The 22,285-nt window shown below is 46.3% G+C and overlaps 1 protein-coding gene across 1 annotated transcript in view; it reads right to left on the bottom strand.

The window, feature by feature from the left end:
- CDKN2AIP (CDKN2A interacting protein) overlaps window positions 1-21,822 on the bottom strand; it is a 50,600-nt gene extending 28,778 nt beyond the window's left edge. Inside the window, exon 1 of the mRNA XM_082256613.1 lies at window positions 21,529-21,822. Coding sequence (XP_082112739.1) covers window positions 21,529-21,773 — 245 coding nt within the window. The 5' untranslated portion in view covers window positions 21,774-21,822. The remainder of the gene's footprint in view (window positions 1-21,528) is intronic.
- Window positions 21,823-22,285: the final 463 nt, after the last annotated feature.

Here is a 22,285-nt window from a genome sequence, read left to right as displayed (position 1 = left end):
GAAATACAGGACTCGAAAACGCGGTGTGGCTGTTTCAAGATTCACAATAAGGAGGCACTTGAAGAAAGATGGGATGCATGGTCGAGTTGCCAGACGAAAGCCATTACTATGCAAATGCCACAAAATATCCCACTTACAATACGCCAAACAGCACAGAGACCAGCCTCAAACCTTTTGGCACAAAAGTAATTTAGAGTGATGGAGACCAAAATTGAGCTTTTTGGCCACAACCATAAACGCTACAATTTGGAGAGGAGTCAACAAGGCCTACGATGAAAAGGTACAATATTCCTACTGTGAAACACAGATGTGGATCGCTGATGTTTTGGGGGATGTGCGAGCTACAAAAAAGGCACAGGAAATTTGGTCAGAATTGATGGCAAGATGAATGAAATGTGTTATCAAAAAAATACCGGAGAAAAAAAATAAAATTGCATTCATCAGCACGGAAGCTGCGCATCGGATGTACTTGGACATTCCAACATGACAAATGATCCTAAACACAAGGCCAAGTCGACCAGTCATTGGCTACAGCAGAATAAATCTCAGTATCAGCAGACCTCAATATTGAGCCACTCTGGGGAGATCTCAAAACGTGCGGTTCGTGCAAGACTGCCCAAGAATTTACAGGAACTGGAGGCTTTTTGCTAGGAAGAATGGGCAGCTTTACCATCTGAGAAGATAAAGAGCCTAATCCAGAAATACCACAAAAGACTTCAAGCTGTCATTGATGGTAAGGGGGTAATACACAGTATTAGGAACTGGGGTAAGTAAACTTTTGATCAGGGTCATTTGGGTAATTTCTGTTGTCATTATGATTTAAAAAGAGCAGTTGATTGATAGATAAAAAATAAATAAATAAATAAAAAAAGAAAGCTTCAGCCAAACCCTAGCCATGAGTAAAAGAAAAGTTGTGTTATCATTCATATTCTCTGAAAAATGGCCAAGAAATCAAATTCTGCCAGGGTATGTAAACTTATGAGCACAACTGTATTTTCTGGAACTGAAACGCACTGCACTGGTGTGAACTATGCCATTGGAACCCATGTAACCAACTTTCCATGCGTTTTTAATGCAGAAAAAAAAAAAAAAAAAAAAAGAACAAACTGCACTTCATGTGGTTAAGGTAAATATGGTTTAGAAACACTAAGTTTAAAAACTTTTACAAAACAATATAGCGGCTCATGAGTTTCCCCAAAGAAAAGATCAAACAATATTGCTAACAAGGTACTAGGAGGGGAAAAAAAAAAAAAAAAGGGCCAGGACATCAAAATTATCAGTATGGTGTGCAATATTTTGCTCTACGTAGTAAAAGAACACTGAAAGCACATCTCTGGCCCTTCCCATAATGAAAACCAAATCACTAAACTGTGTTTGAAATTATTCAAACCTCCCCCATCATATAGGATAGTGATGATCTATGCCCTGGTAGCTGTCATAGTTCGACATTGGAAAGATAACCCGGTGTAACGCTAGAAAACCATACCCACGTCACTTCCTGTCAGGAACAGCTGAGCAGCGTAGCAGTGCGCATGCCCACAGGTCCGGATACGTCACTGAACAGCTGAGGAGCTGTCTAGTGCGCATGTACGGAGGGTATGGATTTTTCACGGCAGTGTGTGTAACGTTACAACGACTCAGGTGTTGCGGCGGTTACATTAAAACAGCTCGGCTGCAATATGAGTCATCTCCACTCCTAACCCTGTCACTTCCATGATCTTGGCTAGTAAATATAAAAGCGGCGGCGGGTGTATGAAATCTAAATCACGGAGATCTCGGCTCCGTGATTTATATTTTCATACTCCCGCCGCCGCCGTTATATTTAGTAGCCGAGATCAGAGAAGCGACAGGGGTAGGAGCGGAGATGACTCATATTGCAGCTGAGCTGTTTTACTGTAAACGCCGCAAGTGTAACTTTACACACACTGCCGTGAAAAATCCATACTCTCCAAGCATACGCACACTAGTCAGCTCCTCGATGACGTAGGTGCACCGGAAGTGACAGGGGTATGGATTTTTTACGGGTATGGTATCCACTTTAGTTAAGCTCAATTTCCAGTATGAAAAACTTCTGTCCAATAGATTAGTCTCTTGCAAAACATTTGTTAAAAGAGAAGTTCACTTTTTGCAAAAAAAATAAATGCACATTTTTTGCAGGTAGAAAAATGTGCATTTGTTTATTTTTGGAGTCCGTAAAGCATTGCACCAGCGATCTGCAGGTCTCCAGCAGAGCCAGTGTATCTGCCTGCCCGTACATCCCGCAAGCAGATACAGAAAGGAAGCATGAAAACTACCATAACGCTCCACAGCACCAAGGCAGTTCAATGAAAACTACAAGCCGAAAGGCTGCCGGTGTTCTATCAGATTACTGCTACCCGTCAGATCGTGTAATGAAAGTGACGTTCTGACCACAAACTTACTGCGCATGCGATATGCGTTCCAAATTCTTCATGATCTGACAGGTAATCTGATAGAACACCCATGCAGAAATCTTTCAGAGTAATTTTAGAAATAAAGTGAGCGTATATTCATATCTGTGATGATGTTTAAATTTTGAAAGCTAAAAGGTTTAGCGCTGTGGGGTGTACTAACATGGCCTTCACCACCTTCCTACTGCTGGCATCCAGTTTCTTTCAAAATGTAACATCCAAACAGCATCATCTATATCTCAGACATGCATCCCAAGTCTCCCGCGACTTGCAGGAGTCTCCCTTCTTTGGACAGCAGCTCACAGACACCCGCAAGTGCCGTGCAATCTCCCGGCTGCAGCAGCAGACTTAGGATGTAGGTCTCAGTGATAGAGCAGATGCTTCCTTTGTAGTTCCGGCTATGTCACAGGCGGAGTGATATAAAATTCACTCCATCTATGACAGGAGCCGTACAGGAAGCAGCAGCTCTGCTCTCTACTGCAGCCACGTGCTTCCTGCAGCAGTATCTGCCAGCATGATTACCAGCATACCCTCCATCTGTGCCAGCAGTATTCAACAGCATTACCCACAAGCAGTACCCAGCAGTAACTGCACCAGCAGTCTGCAAAATAAGTAGAAAATGTATGTGCATTAGCGTATGTAAATTGTTGCAATGCTTTTTAATAAAAATAGTTGTGTTTTGTCATAATACATCATGTCCTTGTTCATACATGTATGAATAAGGACATGACATATTTGTGGCTGCCTAAGTCATATGTGCTAGGGGTGCAACTAGCCCCCAGCACAGAACTGTGAATATCCCCAGCATGTGCAGTGTTTGACTCCTTCCACCATGACCACTTCAAATCACTGAAGTGGTCATGGTGGTTAGAGTGTTCCTTTAATATTTCTCAGAAGAATTCAACCTCTGTATACCAATTCAATTTCATTCGATCACCCTCTAGTTTTGTGTTAAAATGAGTGTGGGGGGGGGGGGGGTTGTGTAATAGCAGCAGCACGGGGCGCCACCTCCCTGAAATTAGCTTTTGCATGCAGGTTGGGATGCCTGATATATATCTGCTCACTTTATTGCTAAAATTACTCAAGACGTAGCTGGGTGTAGTATAGCACATTGGCATAGCACATGTGCAGTAAGTATTTTTTGGTCGGACCGTCACTTCCGTTACACGATCTGATGGGTAGCGTTAATCTGATAGAACACCAGAGCTTATCATTGTCCATGCCCAGAGCCCTGTCAATCAGTGATTGTAAATTGAGACAGCTAGCGGGGAGGTAGAAGAACCCGACTAGCTGTCACAGCGCGGATAGGGGAGGTGCGGGAGACTGGTCTGTTCGTAAAATATTACATCCTTAATATGGCTGTAACATGTTACGAAAGGTGAACTTATCCTTTAAAGTTTGGAAAGTGTGGGTTAACTGATGCCAATATTTCTTATTAATGTACAATTAGTTGACACCTGAACGATATACATAGGCTGGCAAGATATCTGTAATTTCTAGATATCTAACTTCTTGATATCACAACGCATTTCACATCCTGAGAGACTAATGTTCTTTCCAAGGGACGTACAGGACAGATGTGGACTTTGATTTTATATTCTTTTGCATTTTATTTTTCTCTGTACGGTTGAAAATTTATTAGGCTCCGTTCACATCTAGGCGTTTTGGGACGTTTTTGGGGAGTTTTTCTGCTCTAGGATCAGCTCTCAAAACGCCCAACAAGACAAATCCTATTCATTTCAATGGCCCCTGTTCACATCTGAGCGTTTTGACGCTGTAAGCAAAACGCCCAATGCTCAAAAAAGTACATGAGCTTCTTTTTGGGCAGATTACAGGCGTTTTCCATTGGTTTCTATTCAATCTAAAAACGCCTGCACAAAAAACGCCTGCACAAAAAACGCCTGCACAAAAAACGCCTGCACAAAAAACGCCTGCACAAAAAACGCCTGCACAAAAAACGCCTGCACAAAAAACGCCTGCACAAAAAACGCCTGCACAAAAAACGCCTGCACAAAAAACGCCTGCACAAAAAACGCCTGCACAAAAAACGCCTGCACAAAAAACGCCTGCACAAAAAACGCCTGCACAAAAAACGCCTGCACAAAAAACGCGCGAAAACGCTACGCTCAGGTGTGAATGTAGCCTTAAAAATGCTTCGGAGCAGAGACGGCCTCCTCTTCCCTTCAAAACCCTTTTTTTTTTTTAAATGGAATGTTAAAAGTGATTCAAATCTGATGTTGCAATAAATTTGCAATAAATTACAAAGTAAAATATTACTAAAAAAAGGTATTGTACAATGTGCTGTTTGTTTTTAAAGTTTTAAAACTTTCTCAATGAGCAATAAAACTATTTTTAATCCTTATGCTGCTAACATCAGTAAATACAAAAAAAGGTAGGTATATTATATTTACTTGTTAAAACAAAAAAAAAGTTTAAACACATTTGCTGGTTTCTGGCCTTGCCCAAAATACATGGTATACAGTAAACCCCCCCTCCATTGCGGGGGTTACGTTACGGACCCAGCCGCGAAAAGCGAAAATCCACAAAATAGAAAAACCCTATTAAAATGCATTGTAGGCATGTTTTTTTACTGTCACTGTACGTGTAAAAGCATTTTAAGGTCTTTAAACACACTTTTAAAACAATAGAAACTCATTTCAACATATAAAAGATAGATATTGAGAGACATAGCAAGAGCTATGGAAAACACAAAAATATTTCATTTTTAATGATTTATATAGTAAAATAACATTACAAAAAAAAAAAAAAACGCAATATACCGAGACCGCAAAAACTGAACCGCGATGGAGCGGGGGTTTACTGTACATCCAAGGAGTCTTCATGGGCATATTTTTCTTTCATCTGTAGGAAGGGTTTTTCAGCTAAGCACACCCTCCGTGCAGTATATCTAAGCTAAGGGCAGATAGATTCCAGGAAGTAAATGCTACATTAATCATCTGCCCTTACTCAAGGCAGATGATGCTATTTACTCAAGCAATAAATGAAGGGTTGCTTTTTGCCAGCAGTGTGATGCACAGGGGTTGCGTGTATCCCTGTGCAGGTAGTACCATTTAGGTCTATAGGGATACAGTGGCTATGTCCCAATAGTATATCTATTCAGATGTGTGGCCCTAAACGTGACCCAGGACACACACCCGCACAGATGTCAAGACTTAGACAGCAGCTGTATGGACAATAGACATGAACAATACTATATATACGCACACACTAGAGCTGCACGATTAATCATTTAAAAAGAAAAAAAAAAAAACATTGTGATCTCGATTCACCCCCATCTTCTTCAAACAGCATGTCCTAAATTCTTACAGAGCCGTTCTCTGCTCACTCAAAGCTGTCAAAAAAAAAAAAAAAAAAAAAAAAAAAAAAAAAGACCCCGGCAAATGTTTATTAGCATTGTTAAGGCTGCTAGAAACAGTTGTGCTCATACGTTTAGACCCAGTTCACACTGGGGCGAGCCGACTTTGCCGGTCGACCTGTGAAGTCGCGGTGCGCAGCTCGCACCGCGACCTCGGAGCGGCTGGCACGGACTTCATATAATTGAAGTCAATGCAGGTCGCTCCGGGTCGCCCCAAAGAAGCTCCGGACCCTTTTTCTAAGTCGGAGCGACTTGTGTCGCTCCTATTAGAACAGGTCTACAGCTTCTCTATGGCAGGCGAGCTACGGCGACCTGTCAGGCGACCAGGTCGCCTGACAGGTCGCCCCAGTATGAACCGGCTCTTACATACCCTGGCAGAATTTATGATTTCTTGGACATTTTTCCGAGAATATGGATAACACAAACTTTTCTTTCACTCATGATTAGTGTTTGGCTGAAGCCTATTTTTATCAATCAACTGTGTTTACTCTTTTTAAAATCATAATGACAACAAACTACTCAAACTACCCTGATCAAAAGTTTACATACTCCAGTGCTTAATACTGTGTATTGCCCCCTTCAACATCAATGACAGCTTGAAGTCTTTTGTGGTATTTTTGGATGAGGCTCTTTATCTTCTCAGATGATAAAGCTGCCCATTCTTCCTTACAAAAAGCCTCCAGTTCCTGTAAATTCTTGGGCTGTCTTGCATGAACTGCACGTTTGAGATCTCCCCAGAGTGGCTCAATGATATTGAGGTCAGGAGACTGAGATGACCACTCCAGACCCTTCACTTTATTCTGCTGTAGCCAATGACAGGTCGACTTGGCCTTGTGTTTAGGATCATTGTCATGTTGGAATGTCCAAGTATGTCCCATGTGCAGCTTCCAGGCTGATGAATGCAAATTTTCCGCCAGTATTTTTTGATAACATACTGCATTTATCTTGCCATCAATTCTGACCAAATTTCCTGTGCCTTTGTAACTCACACATCCCCAAAACATGAGCGATCCACCTCCGTGTTTCACAGTAGGAATGGTGTACCTTTCATCATAGGCCTTGTTGACTCCTCTCCAAATGTAGCGTTTATGGTTGTCAAAAAATAGAATTTTCTAAGAACGCAGCCTCTTCCAAGTTACATCACTATTGGGCAACGGCGCCCTCTGCAGGAGCAGCTAGGTAGTGAAATATCATTAAAAAGCTTTAACTTAACACATCTTAGGGGCTGTCCCTCTCGACATTACCCTCAGACACTTAGAGCTTATCAATACAGTGCCTTGCGAAAGTAATCGGCCCCCTTGAACTTTGCGACCTTTTGCCACATTTCAGGCTTCAAAACAAAGATATAAAACTAATTTTTTGTGAAGAATCAACAAGTGGGACAAAATCATGAAGTGGAATGAAATGTATTGGATATTTCAAACTTTAACAAATAAAAAACTGAAAAATTGGGCATGCAAAATTATTCAGCCCCCTTAAGTTAATACTTTGTAGCGCTACCTTTTGCTGCAATTACAGCTGTAAGTCGCTTGGGGTATGTATCAGTTTTGCACATCGAGAGACTGAAATTTTTGCCCATTCCTCCTTGCAAAACAGCTCGAGCTCAGTGAGGTTGGATGGAGAGCGTTTGTGAACAGCAGTTTTCAGTTCTGCCACAGATTCTCGATTAGATTCAGGTCTGGACTTTGACTTGGCCATTCTAACACCTGGATATGTTTATTTGTGAACCATTCCATTGTAGATTTTGCTTTATGTTTTGAATCATTGTCTTGTTGGAAGACAAATCTCTGTCCCAGTCTCAGGTCTTTTGCAGACTCCCATCAGGTTTTCTTCCAGAATGGTCCTGTATTTGGCTCCAACTTCCCATCAATTTTAACCATCTTCCCTGTCCCTGCTGAAGAAAAGCAGGCCCAAAACCATGATGCTGCCACCACCATGTTTGACAGTGGGGATGGTGTGTTCAGGGTGATGAGCTGTGTTGCTTTTACGCCAAACATAACGTTTTGCATTGTTGCCAAAAAGTTAGATTTTGGTTTCATCTGACCAGAGCACCTTCATTCCACATGTTTGGTATGTCTCCCAGGTGGCTTGTGGCAAAATTTAAACAACACTTTTTATGGATATCTTTAAGAAATGGCTTTCTTCTTGCCACTCTTCCATAAAGGCCAGATTTGTGCAGTGTACGACTCATTGTTGTCCTATGGACAGAGTCTCCCACCTCAGCTGTAGATCTCTGCAGTTCATCGAGAGTGATCATGGGCCTCTTGGCTGAATCTCTGATCAGTCTTCTCCTTGTATGAGCTAAAAGTTTAGAGGGACGGCCAGGTCTTCGTAGATTTGCAGTGGTCTGATACTCCTTTCATTTCAATATTATCGCTTGCACAGTGCTCCTTGGGATGTTTAAAGCTTGGGAAATCTTTTTGTATCCAAATCCGGCTTTAAACTTCTCCACAACAGTATCTCTGACCTGCCTGGTGTGTTCCTTGTTCTTTATGATGCTCTCTGCGCTTTAAACGGACCTCTGAGACAATCACAGTGCAGGTGCATTTATACGGAGACTTGATTACACACAGGTGTATTCTATTTATCATTAGTCATTTAGGTCAACATTGGATTATTCAGAGATCCTCACTGAACTTCTGGAGAGAGTTTGCTGCAGTGAAAGTAAAGGGGCTGAATTTTGCACGCCCAATTTTTCAGTTTTTTGTTAAAGTTTGAAATATCCAATAAATTTCGTTCCACTTCACGATTGTGTCCCACTTGTTGATTCTTCACAAAAAATTACAGTTTTATATATCTTTCTGTTTGAAGCCTGAAATGTAGCAAAAGGTTGTAAAGTTCAAGGGGGGCGAATACTTTCGCAAGGCACAAGTTTTGTAGCAAGCATTTAAGGAAGAAAACAACCCCAAAATAGAGGGGCGGGGGCTGCGTCTGTCAGAGGACTCAGAAAATAATTTTACGGTAAGTTCTTACAAAAATTCTATTTTCTCTTACGTCCTCTGACAGACGTAGCCTCTTCCAAGTTTCATCACTATTGGGATGTCGCAAAGCAGTGCAGATGTGAGGGGTGGGAAAAGACGCAACCAACAGAACGGTAACGTGCACACAAGGCCAGAACAAAAACAAGACCAACAGGGCAACAAAAGCTCAACCAACAGGAGCTAACCCCAGAACAACAAATTCTCCCGAAGAAGAGAAAACAGGCCTCTTCAACAAACCGCAGCAATCAAAACTTTGCGGCAAAAGGAAGCATCCGAAGATGCCACCACGTCAATTTTGTAGAATTTGGTAAAAAGTGTGCACAGACGACCAGGTTGCTGCTTTACACACCCGAGCCATAGAAGCCTGATGGCAAAAAGCCCAAGAGGCACTCACGGCTCTATTAGAATGTGCCCTCACAGGGAAAGGAGGCACCTGACCCTTGAGTGAATAGGCCTGAACAATAGTCCGTCTGATCCATTTTGAAATGGTTGCAGCAGTCGCAGCCAAACCCTTCCGAGGTCCCCCAGGAAGGACAAACATGGAATCAGACTTCCAAAAGGATTCCGTGGGTCGACAGGTAAACCCTGATCGCCCGAACCACATCCAATGTATGCAAATTCCTTGGGATGCTTAGGCTTCGCACAAACCAAAGAAAAATACAATATCTTCATTGAGGTCGAAGACAGACACCACCTTAGGGAGAAAAGATTGGTTTTAGTCGCAGAACAACCTTATCCCTATGAACGACCAGGTAGGGCGAACGGCAGGACAGAGCCGCCAATTCAGACACACTGAGCAGAAGTGAAAGCAACGAGGAAAGAAACTTTCTGGGACAACACTGGCAGAGGGAAGTCATTACAAAAACAGACAAAACCATATTCAAATCCCACGGAGGCAAGGGAGCCCTCCGTGGAGGAGCCAGATGATGTACCCCTTGAATAAAAGGTGCAAATCAGGGAATTAGTCACCAAGGGACGCTTGGAAGAAAATGTCCAAGGCTGACACCTGACCTTTAATCCTGCCCAACGCTGTTCCACACCTTTCTGCAAGAAAGCTAGGACCCTCGCCACCGAAAAGGAGAAAGGATGCAACCCTTGCGATTCCCACCAGGCAATGTATGCCTTCCAGGTACGTTGATAAATCTTCCTGGGAGGGAGCCTTCCGAGCTCTCAGCAAGGTAGGAATAAGAGAATCAGAGAGACCCCTGTCTCTTAACACCTGGCCCTCAACCGCCATGCCGTTAAAGCCAGAGACCGTAAAGCAGGATGGAAGATCGGCCCTTGAGACAGCAGATCATCTCAGAGGTAGCCGCCAGGGACGCTCAACGACCATCTTGACAAGGTCTGCGTACCAAGACCGACGAGGCCAGTCTGGGGCCACCAGAATCACTTGCACCTGTTCCAACGCCAACCTGCGGAGGTTGAATCTGGGGAAAGGCATAGATCAGCCGATACTGGTGCCAAGGCACCACCAACGCATCCGTGGCGTCTGCCAGAGGATCTCAAGCTCTAGCTTTCTTTCCACCTTGTTGAGACGAGACCCAAACAGATCCACGTCCAGAGTCCCCCCCCCCCCCCCCACCGGGCGCACAGGAGCCAAAACACCTCCGGATGCAGGGACCCTTCCCGTTTCAAGGACTGACAACTCCAGATAGTCCACCTGCCAGTTCTCCACTCCAGGAATGTGAACAGCAGAGATAGCTGGATCATGCGAGGCAAGACAGAATCTCGGCCCAAGACAGAATCTCGGCCCAAGACAGAATCTCGGCCCAAGACAGAATCTCGGCCCAAGACAGAATCTCGGCCCAAGACAGAATCTCGGCCCAAGACAGAATCTCGGCCCAAGACAGAATCTCGGCCCAAGACAGAATCTCGGCCCAAGACAGAATCTCGGCCCAAGACAGAATCTCGGCCCAAGACAGAATCTCGGCCCAAGACAGAATCTCGGCCCAAGACAGAATCTCGGCCACTTTCTTGGCTGCCCGGGCACTCCTGGTGCCCCCTTGGTGATTGATGTAAGCCACAGCCGTGGCATTGTCGGTTTGAACCCGAACCAGGCAACTGTGCAGCTGAGTCGCCCAATGGAGCAGGCAAAGTTTTATCACCCTGAGCTCCAGAACATTGATCGGCAAGGTGGATTCCTCCAACGACCACATCCCCTCGGCATAAAGTGTCCAGTACTCCACCCCAGCCCGTCAGGCTGGCATCCGTGGTGATCACCCTCCACAACCAGGGCAGAAAGGACTTGCCCTGGTTCAGAGTGGGTGACAGAAGCCACCACAAAATCTCCGTCCTTGAGACTGCTCAAACTATTCTGTCCAAGGACAGGGGATTCCTGTTCCATTTGGCAAGAATCTCTGCTTGCAGAGTCCTTGTGTGAAACTGGGCAAGCGGGATTGCCTCTAAGGCTGAAACCATCAGCCCCAGGGACCTCACGCAGGTCCACAGGGAGGGGTGATCGTTGGCCCTAAGGGGCCTGATCTCGCCCTGCAACGTCTGGAGTTTTTCCTCCTGGAGAAAAACCTTCGCCTGAGCGGAGTCCAGGACCATTACTAGATACTGCAGACGTACTGACGGAGTCAGTGTCGACTTCTGGAAGTTGATTGTCCACCCAAACGCCTGCAGCGCCTGAACCGTGACCGCGAGCTCGCCCTCAACAAGAGATCATCCAGATAACCGAGGACCACAATCCCCTTCTTGCGCAGCAGAGCCAGCACCGGGGCCAAAACCTTGAAGACCCTGTGAGCCGAAGCTAGAACACAGTGTAATGCCATAAATTGAAAGTGCTCCTCTGTCACCATGAAGCAGAGAGACCGCTGATGACCTTCGTAGATAGGAATGTGCAGATATGCACCCTTTAAAATCGAGGCCAGAAAATCCCCTCAACTTAAAAAGACGCCACCAGCGACTGGATGGATTCCATCCGGAACTTCTGCACCCGCACAAAAGGGGGTTCAGTGACTTGAGGGCCAGAACCAGACGAACCATGCCCTCCTTCCTGGGCACTCAACAGGTTTAAATAAAACCCGTGAAACCTCTCCCGCTATGGAACCGGAACATGAGCAAGAAGATCTTGCACTGTCCCTTTGAGAGCCGTCAGGCAATCGGGAGACAGACGGAGATTTGATGGAAAGAACCTGTCTGCGGGGCGAGATCTAAATTCGATCTTGTACCCTGAACGAATCAGTTTGTGAACCCATTTGTCCTGAATTAGGGACAACCAGTGTTCCCTAATTGGGAACGTCACTTCATGCGGAAGAGGACAGGGCCGCAGCACCGGACTGACCGGCCTTGGGCTTCCCAGACCAGGGCTTCTTGTTACCGCTGGAGGCCTTGAAGGATTTTCCCTTTTCCTGCACCCCTGAGGCCCGAAAGGCCCCCCCCCCCGATGAGCCTTGAAGGAAGGACCCCGCCGCATGTGGGGTGATTTACCCTTTGCGGATTGGGGCAGGAGAGTACTTTTACCCCCAGTGAGACCCTTGACAATCTCATCCAAGGAGTCCCCTAAAAGGCGTTTCCCCCAAATAGGGGATATCAGATACGGTCTTTTTTGAGGCATGGTCTGCCGACCAGCTCTTCAGCCATACCATGTGGCGGAGTGCAATCCCCATCGCAGACAATCTTGCGACCAGGGGAGCCTCGTCCAGGGCCGTGTCACACAGATACACCATGGCCTGGGCCATTTGGTCCATGGCTTCAATGAGATTCCGTGGAACAGACTCAGCCACCAAGTTGCGCCTAAGCACCTTAATTCCGTAACCGTCTGAGAGACCAGCACGGAAGCGAACACCGGCTTGAGGAGTGAGCCAGCCACCAAGTGCATGTGGTGGGAAAGTGACTCCACTCGCCTCTCCATCGGGAGCGAACACCGGCTTGAGGAGTGAGCCCGCCACCAAGTGCATGTGGTGGGAAAGTGACTCCACTCGCCTCTCCATCGGGTCTTTAAACACAGGGGAGTCCTAAACGGGGACCACCGTGGATTTTTTCAATCTGGATACAGTGTGGTCCACCTTAGGTGACACCGCCCAGCGATTTGAAACGGTCCGCAAAGTGGCAACGGCGTTGAAAACGCTTAGGCACCGCCAGCACGTGCTTAACGCGACGCCACTGCTCGTTCACGATATCGTGAAACTCCTCGGGGCAGGTGAAAACCCGACTTCTGGGCTTTGCGGGACCCGAAGGAAACCCGCTTACCTGACAGGGTGGGCTCAAAGTTCAAAGTCTCCCTAACGGAGCAAACAAGTGCTTCAACCAAAGGGTGTTCCCGCACTGCAGTGGAGGACGACTCCTCCTCCCCATCTGAGTGTGCAAACAGGGATCCCTCAGGGAGGGCAATGTCCGTGACAACCATGTCAGACTCTGCTGAATCAGAAGACTGAGAGGGCATCGGACATTTTTGAACATTACCTTGTGACATCATAAGATCAACTTTGGACTCCAAAGTTTCAATAGCTGCAGATAAGAAGCTAGGGAAGGTAATCCAGAAGTCCCGAATGCACAAACAAGCTCTGGGGTGAAATTGTCACCCTGGGACTCCATACTAGCAGAATGGCACAATTTAAATTGGCGATTGCAGTCTGCACCGAGATCTCGCCCTGCCCCTGAGAGGGGGTGCTGTCAGCCAAGAGGGGATGCTGCAACATAGGGCGTTCCAGGGTGGATGTGCCCCGGCGAAGAAATTCCTCCGCAGGCTCGTCCCCATCCATGGGGGCACCGTCGTGGCGAGGCCTGGGCAGACCAGAACCTGCGCACGCTCGTAGGCCAGGCTGGGGTACCATAAGGATCTAGATTATCCAGTGCGAAGCCCAGCCCGGCTGTCGCTTGTAGTTCTCCAGGAGGATCCCCCTGACTAGCTAGCGTTAGTGAGTGAGAAAAGAGATTTAAACATTTTTCAAAGAAAAAACAAAAACTGAGACAGGAGTCCCAGCAGGGTATCCTAGGTCCTACTCCTGAGCTAGGCATCAAGAAACTGATTAGTAAGCTCTAAGTGTCTGAGGGTAATGTCGAGAGGGACAGCCCCTAAGGTGTGTCTAGTTAAAGTTTTTTATTGAAGTTTCACTACCTAGCTTGCTCCTGCAGAGTGTGCCATTACCCAATAGTGATGAAACTTGTAAGAGGCTGCGTCTGTCAGAGGACGTAAGAGAAAGCTAAATTTTGGTCTCATCACTCCAAATTACCTTGTGCCAGAAGAATTGAGGCTTGTCTCTGTGCTGTTTGGCGTAATGTAAGCGTGATACTTTGTGGCATTCGCGTAGTAATGACTTTCTTCTGGCGACTCGACCATGCCTCCCAACTTTAAAGTTCCTCCTCATTGTGCATCTTGAAACAGCCACACCACATTTTCGAGTCCTGTATTTCACCTGAAGTTCTATGTGGGTTTTTCTTTGCATCCCGAACAATTTTCTTGGAAGTTGTGGCTGAAATTTTAGTTGGTCTACCTGACCGTGGTTTGGTTTCAACTAGGGATGCACCAAAATGAAAATTTTGGACCGAAACCGAAAATGCAGGATGCCCTTGGCCGAAAACCGAAACAGAAACCGAAAATGACTTTTTCCCCCAAAAAAATTTAAAATGGATAGAACAGGGGCATACACCAAAAACAGCCAGCGACGTACACCTGTCGCTGCCACCCTGTCACAGTATATGTACTGTGATGGGTTGGCAAGAGGTTAATTTAATTATCAATGGTATTAGTATTATGAAGCATGAGGGGTTAATGTATTGTCACTGCTGGTCACTCATCTATTAGTGACCGACCAGTGGCAGGTAATTAACCCCTTTGTGCTGCATTAGTGCAACCAGTATCAGTGCAACCAGTGTTAATTAACACCGATACTGTTTGCACTAATGCAGCACAAAAGGGGTTAATTACCTGCCACTGGTCGATCACTAATAGATGAGTGACCTGCAGTGACAATACATTAACCCCTCATGCTTCATAATACAAATACCAGCTTCCCCCCCCCATCGCCTCAGCGTCCCCCTCCTCGGGTGTCCTTCATTCAAAAGTCCCGCCTCTGGCCGGCAGCACCGCCTCTCAATGACGTCCCTACTACGATCTGTGCATTATGAATGGACATACCAGGCGGGGGGTGGGGCGAGCGGCCACTATAGATCTATGTGATCCTTCCCTGTCAGCTCAGCACGACTATGTGTGAATGAGAACAGAACTGACATCGGGCGGGGGGGCGGGCGGAGCGGCCACTATTAGCTGTAACTATGTGAGAGCTTCACTTCCCTGACAGCGGAGATACATGCCTGTCAGGGAAGTGAAGCGCTCACATAGTTACAGCTAATAGCAGCCGCTCCCCCCGCCCGGTGTCAGGTCAGTTCAGTTCTCATTCACACAGTCGCGCTGACAGGAATAATTCACATAGATCTATAGCGGCCGCTCGCCCCGCCCCCCCCACCTGGTATGTCCATTCATAATGCACAGATCGTAGTAGGGACGTCATTAAGAGGCGGACAGCCGGCCAGAGGCAGGACTTTTAAAACCTGCCCTGCGCCCTCCTCCTTCCCCACGGCGGCCATATTTATTTTCGGCAATGTTAACCCATTATCGGCCGAAATGAGATAGGCTCGTTTTCGGCTCGTTTTCGGCTCATTTTCGGTGCATCCCTAGTTTCAACAAAACCCCTCATTTTCCACTTGCTTATTCGATTTTGAACACTGCTAAATGGCATTGTCAATTTCTTGGATATCTTTTTATATCCCTGTCCTGTTTTATACAGTTTAACTACCTTTTCCCTCAGATCCTTTTGACAATTCTTTTGCTATCCCTATGACTCAGAATCCAGAAATATCAGTGCAGCACAGGATGAAAGATGCAAGGGTCTGTCAGGAGTCCAGAAAGTCATTAACGTTTTCCACACACACACTAATTACAAGCAAACAGATCACAGGTGAGGATGGTTACCTTTAATAGCCATTCAAACCAGTTTGTGTCAACTTGTGTGCATGTTAGCAGGCCAAAATTACCAGGGTATGTAAACTTTTGATTAAAGTCATTTGAATAGTTTCTGTTGTCATTATGATTTAAAAAGAGTCAACACAATTGAACGATAAATGGCTTCAGCCAAACACTAACCGTGAGTGAAAAGTTTTTGTTATTCATATTCTCAGAAAAATGGCCAAAAAATCAAGTTCTGCCAGGATATGTAAACTTATGAGCACAGCTCTAACTATATACACAATGCTTTACAATGTATCTTTTTGTTCTTTTAGATCAAAGGAATGAACTTCCATCTGGAAGTGAGGGCAGTTTAACCTCTTAAAGACCAAGCCTTTTTCGGACACTTCTTGCTTACAAGTTAAAATTAAAATTAGTGTTTTTGCTAGAAAATTACTTCGAACCCCCAAGCATTTATATGAAGTGATGTACTGCTCCAGGACAGCAATACCTCCCTTAAAGTTTAAACCTCAGGATTATTCTGGTGCACGCCCTGGTTGCAACAGGAACATGTGGAAAAAATAGACTGGATTGCGGCACTCCGAAATAATCAAATTTATTCAAAAGACAAAGAATAAAAAGATGAATATACCACAGCAGAGATAACAGGACAGCTGTCCCCTGTTCTCTCCACTGTGGTATATTCATATTTTTATTCTTTGTCTTTTGAATAAACGGAATTTCGGAGTGCCGCCATCCAGTCCATTTATTCCCCAAGTAATATATATTTGTTAGAGAGCCTAGAGAATAAAATGGCGATCGTTGCAATCTTTTATGTCAGTGTAATTGCCCAGAAGTCTTTCAAACGCAGTTTTTTGGGAAAAAATAAACTTTAATGAATTAAAAAAAAAAAAAAAAAACAAAACAGTAAACTTAGCCCAATTTTTTTGTATAATGTAAAAGATGTTATGCAGAGAATCGTGATCTTTATTCTAAGCAAAAAAATTGTGATTGTCATTTTATCCAGAATCATGCAGCTCTAAACACACACACACACACACACACACACACACACACACACACACACACACACACCTGCGCATCCTAGTACTGGCAAAACACAGCCCTGCACAGCGGGGAAATGTGATCGCGCGAACCAGGCCTAAGTCTGAAGCTCATCACACATTACAATCTCCTTTAGATCTACCAACAACTATGTAGCACATGGTCCTGCCCAACTAATCACATTGATTGAATAGGTCCTCATACTATGTTTCGTAAATCTAAATTAGATTGTATAGTGCGATTGGATGGGGGCTCTAAGGTCCCGTCACATCTGAGAGTAGCAGGAAAATGTACAAAACATGGCAAAATGTGGAACATTTTTGGGGCCATTCATTTTTAACCTCTTCCCTTGGGTGGATGTCCTGGAATTTGAAGGTATAAAAATGATGCCTGCAGCTACAGGCATCATCCAGATATCTTTTTTTTTTTTTCAGCCAGCGATTCCCTACAGCATAAAAGCCATCTTAGCAGCCTTGACTGACTGTTTTTACATGTGGCGGCAGGAGGAGACAGACCCCCCCCGATGCTTCTATGGGCTCTCCTTTGCAGTCAGGGAGCCAGAGAATGGATCCAGTGTACTGCTGAATTTTCCAACCTGCCGAGATCTCCAACCCGCGTCGCTTCCGGTCAGAGAGTTTGGCAGGTTACCGCTACCGCGCATGCGCCGCCTTGGAAGCTCGTTCACAGAGGACTCCAACTCCGTGCACGAGTTGGACTTCTCGGCAGCGCAATAGACTACTACTGTGCATGCGCGAACGGCAATGCCCATTCAAGGAGAACTCCCAACTCCGTGCATAAGAGTTTGACTTCTCGGCAGCTCAGAATACCATTGTGCATGCGCCCGCGGACAGTGAATTACAGCTGCAGCTTTAGGCAAATAATAACCCCTGCACAGTGCTATCCCCCAAAGTAACCTGTACAATTAAGCCTGAAAGGGAAATGCTGGGATTTATAGTTCCTCAAAAAAAAAAAAAAAAAAAAAAAAAGAATTGTTAATCTGAGCTTGAAAGTACATGCTGGGATTTATAGTTCCTCTTAAAAAAAAAAACAAATTGTGAACAGCGCGTAATGGGGGACACAGGCTGGATGACGGTGGGTAACAGGCTGCGTTTATGGGGGACACAGGCTGGACGACGGCGGGTAACAGTAGGGATGTAACGATATCAAAATCTCACGGTACGATACAATTTTGATATTGACCTCACGGTACGATATTTATTGCGATATTGTGGAAAAGCTCATGGTATTGTTAAATACCCAGTAGGGTTTATATTGTGAGCTGATCAAAGGTGTGTGCCTTCCAAGCTTCAGAATCTGGTGAGTACTCTCAGAATCTGTCTTCTCTTGTCTTATTCTCTGATACTTTGGATTATCTCTGTTATGGCTGGTCTTGGTTTCTGCCCTTGCCTGCTGCCTGCCTTGATTTTCAAGCTTGCTCCTGTCCTGACTTTATCTGCTCTGCGATTTGGCTCTGGTTTATCGTTCTGCTTGAACAAGTCGGCTGTCACTGTCTGGGACCCGAGGCCATGCTCTAGTGCAGTGTCTCTACACCTTCAACGTCACTAGAGAAGTCCCAAAGTTCTAGCGTTGTGCTGCAATGACAGTCGCCTGCCCCCGGCTGTCCACACGTAGTTCCCATCACATTCTGTGACACAATGCTTGCCGCCCGCCGCACAGAGCTGGATATGAATAAAATGAACTATTTAAAAGGTTCATTACAGCCACCTACCAGCTTGAAACCTACCTTTGAAAACCTCATTGATATTGCATAAAGGATAGAGAGAGAAAAGACGTTACACAGATTTCAGGATGTGCTCCTTCCTGCTCCCCTACATTGTCTGTCTGAGCATCTGTGTTTGCTTTATCTGCAGATACTCTACATAAAGCTGGCCATAGACAGGTCTGTTTTTTGCTCTTTTAGCCACTTATACACATTACTCACCGGCGGTCCGGTGTCACTGTCTTGCCGTGGTGCCTGCGGTGGAAGCTGGCTCTGCTCCGCCGAGTCCGCCGCTCTCGTGCGCTGGCTCCGCCTCACAACCCGCCCACCCACACTGCTCCAACCAACTGGCAGCCGCTCGCCTCGGCTCGGCCAGTAAGCAAGCAGCATAGAAGCATAGAGGTGAGTGAGTGACAGCAGACAGGAGCCGACGAGACAGACGGCGGTCAGACCGTGCACCCACCACGACGATATCGGGCCATGTAAAACACTGCGATACCGGTAATATCGTTACATCCCTAGGTAACAGGCTGAGTTTTTGGGGGACACAGGCTAAATGACAGCGGGTAACAGGCTGCATTTATGGGGGACACAGGCTGGATGACAGCAGGTAACAGGCTGAGTTTATGGGGGGGACACAGGCTGGATGACGGCAGGTAACAGGCTGAGTTTATGGGGGGACACAGGCTGGATGACGGCAGGTAACAGGCTGTGTTTATGGGGGACACAGGCTGGATGACAGCGGGTAACACAGGCTGGATGACAGCGGGTAACACAGGCTACGTTCATGGGGGACACAGGCTGGATGACAGCGGGTAACAGGCTATGTTCATGGGGGACACAGGCTGGATGACGGCGGGTAACACAGGCTGAGTTTTTGGGGGACACAGGCTAAATGACAGCGGGTAACAGGCTGCGTTTATGGGGGACACAGGCTGGATGACGGCGGGTAACAGGCTGCGTTTATGGGGGGGACACAGGCTGGATGACGGCAGGTAACAGGCTGCGTTCATGGGGGACACAGGCTGGATGACGGCGGGTAACAGGCTGCATTTATGGGGGGGCACAGGCTGGACGACGGCGGGTAACACAGGCTGCGATTATGGGGGACACAGGCTGCCCCATCACACAGTCAGTGTCCCCCACCGTCATCCAGCCAGTGTCCCCCATCACACTGCCAGTGTCCCCGTTGTCATGAGGCCTGTCCCCCCCCATAAGGAAGCCTGTGTCTCGCCCCCCCCCCCCCCCCCCGTCATCCAGCCCGTGTCCCTCATTGCGCAGCTTGTGTCCCCCGCCGTCATCCAGCCTGTGTCCCCCATCACGCAGCCAGTGTTCCCCGCCATCATCCTCATGTCCCTCATTACGCGCTGTTCACAATTGTGTTTTTGTTTTTTTGGAGAGGAACTATAAATCCAAGCATGTACTTTAAAGCTCAGATTCACAATTTTTTTTTTGAGGAACTATAAATCCCAGCATTGCCTTTAAGGCTTAATTGTACACATTACTATGGGGGATTTTACTGTGCAAGGGTTATTTGGCAAAAGCTCCAACTTGTAGACATTACTGTGGGGGCTAGAACTGTGCAGGGGTTATTTGCCAAAAGCTCCAAATTGTACTGTAGGGGATTTTACTGTGCAGGGGTTATTTGCCAAAAGCTCCAACTTGTACACGTTACTGTGGGGGATAGCACTGTGCAGGGGTTATTTGCCAAAAGCTCCAACTTGTACACGTTACTGTGGGGGATAGCACTGTGCAGGGGTTATTTGCCAAAAGCTCCAACTTGTGCACTGTCCGCAGGCGCAGTAGTATTCTATTGAGCTGCCGAGAAGTCCAACTCTTGTGCACAGAGTTGTAGTTCTCCGTGAACGGGCATTGCCGTTCGCGCATGCGCAGTAGTATTCTACTGAGCTGCCGAGAAGTCCAACTCATGCACTGAGTTGGAGTCATCTGTGAATGAGCTTTCAAGGCGGTGCATGCGCGGTAGCGGTAAATTGCCGAGATCTCCGACTGGAAGTGACGTGGTTGGAGATCTCGGCAGGTTGGAAAATTCGGCAGTACACCGGCAGCAGCGCTAGTTTACCATAGAGCTGGCCGTGGACCAGATGGTCCCTGGCCATCACTATGACCCTCGGAGGCCAGAAGTGAAGTCATGACATCATTCTAGCAGAAGTAAACACTACTATTGTTTTTTTTTGCTGGAAAGCCAGAGATCGTTTTTTTTTTTTTTTTTTTTTGATCTCAGGTCTTCCAGCATAGGAGGAGAGATGTGCAGATTTATAAACCGCAGAAGCGAACGCATACGTACGCATACGTGAACAGTGTTCAAACCACACTGCGATCAGTATAGCAAGAGCAATAATTCTAGCACTAGACCTTCTCTATAACTCTAAAAAGCGTTAAAGCGTAGCCTATGGAGATTTTTTAAGTACCATAGTTTGGCGCCATTCCATGAGTGTGCCATTTTAGAGCGTGACAAGTTTGGTATCTATTTACTCAGCGAAACAGCATCGTCAATATTTTACAAAAAATGTGGGTTATCTATGGTGTTTTCTGGCATTAAAATTCATTCAATTGCAACGACCACCATTTTTGTTCCCCCTAGGGTCTATGCTAAATAAATATAAATATATATATATAATATTTGGGGTTCTGAGTAATTTTCTAGCAAAAAAAAAAAAAAGATTTTTACAAGTAGGAGAGGATTGCCGGAATTGGTTTGGGGGGCAAGCGGTAAATGGCTCCCCAATTGCAATAAGAAAAAGGGCATTCGGTTGCACAAAGACACTGTTTAAAAGCGCACCAACATTAGCTCCAGAAAAAGGTACAGGAGCCACTTTAGCGCATTTGTCACATGTAGGGCAGCCGATTCGAATGAATGAGCCACCCAACGTTGTCACACAAAGATATACAAGCATTGCTGGATCACTCAGGTGTGAATGGGGCCCACTATCAGATAGTATGGTCAGCCTTAGATTTCCCAATGTTATCTAATGTGAGGACACAGCTGTTCAATCCCTTCCATTGGCACCCAGCCCGGCGGGCCCCGCCCTCCGCACACACAAACATACCGGCACCCGGTAAAGAGGTGGTTGGCCCACACCATAGAGTAGGCGAGGAGCCGGTCCAGCCCCCGGTGGTTGGAGTCGAGCGGTGGAGGCGGCTGCCCGGGCCCGCAGAAGTCCGCCAGATTCCGCAGAATGAACTCTCTCCGGTACCGCCATAGCTTGTCCGACTCACACTCCCCCCGCACACCCTCCAGCCATGCCGCCGTCTCCCGGTTCTGCCTCAGAAACTCCGACACCTCATCCTCCATCGCCCGAAACAACCGAACAACCTCTCAAACTCTACAATCTGCGGGCAGGGCGTCAGCACTACGTCATCCCGCCTCGCCTCCGCGTCCTGGCGCTGTTTCCGACGTGACCGAAAGTACAGCTTCCGCCATGTTTGATACGGGAAATAGAAACTAGTCTGGGGGGTGTAGAGTTATATATACTGATATTAGTGAGGTGTGTTATTATTACAGAAAGGAGGGATGGCTGTGCCCAATAAAAGTCTTTAGTTTTATAAGCTAGAAATGCTAACTATGTATGTTTGCTGGCCTTTACGTCTTCTATACCTGCACACTGTGAGTGAAAGAGAAGCTGGAACTGTGAGGAGTGCACATACCCACAGCTAACAACCGTCCCTGTTTTGGAACAATGTCCCCCTGTCCCTCTCCTTCTCATTTGTCCCTCATTTTGGTCTGATCTGTATAGTTCTATATAAAATGCTGTTTTTATCTTTCAAAAAGTGTTTCCCAGTGCTAAACTTTCATCTAATTTCTAA

Source organism: Pelophylax lessonae (assembly GCF_965119305.1).
Source record: "Pelophylax lessonae genome assembly, chromosome: 1".
Lineage (NCBI taxonomy): Eukaryota > Metazoa > Chordata > Amphibia > Anura > Ranidae > Pelophylax > Pelophylax lessonae.
Note: the sequence above shows the minus strand (reverse complement) of the source record. Positions and strands in the feature narration are given on the sequence as shown.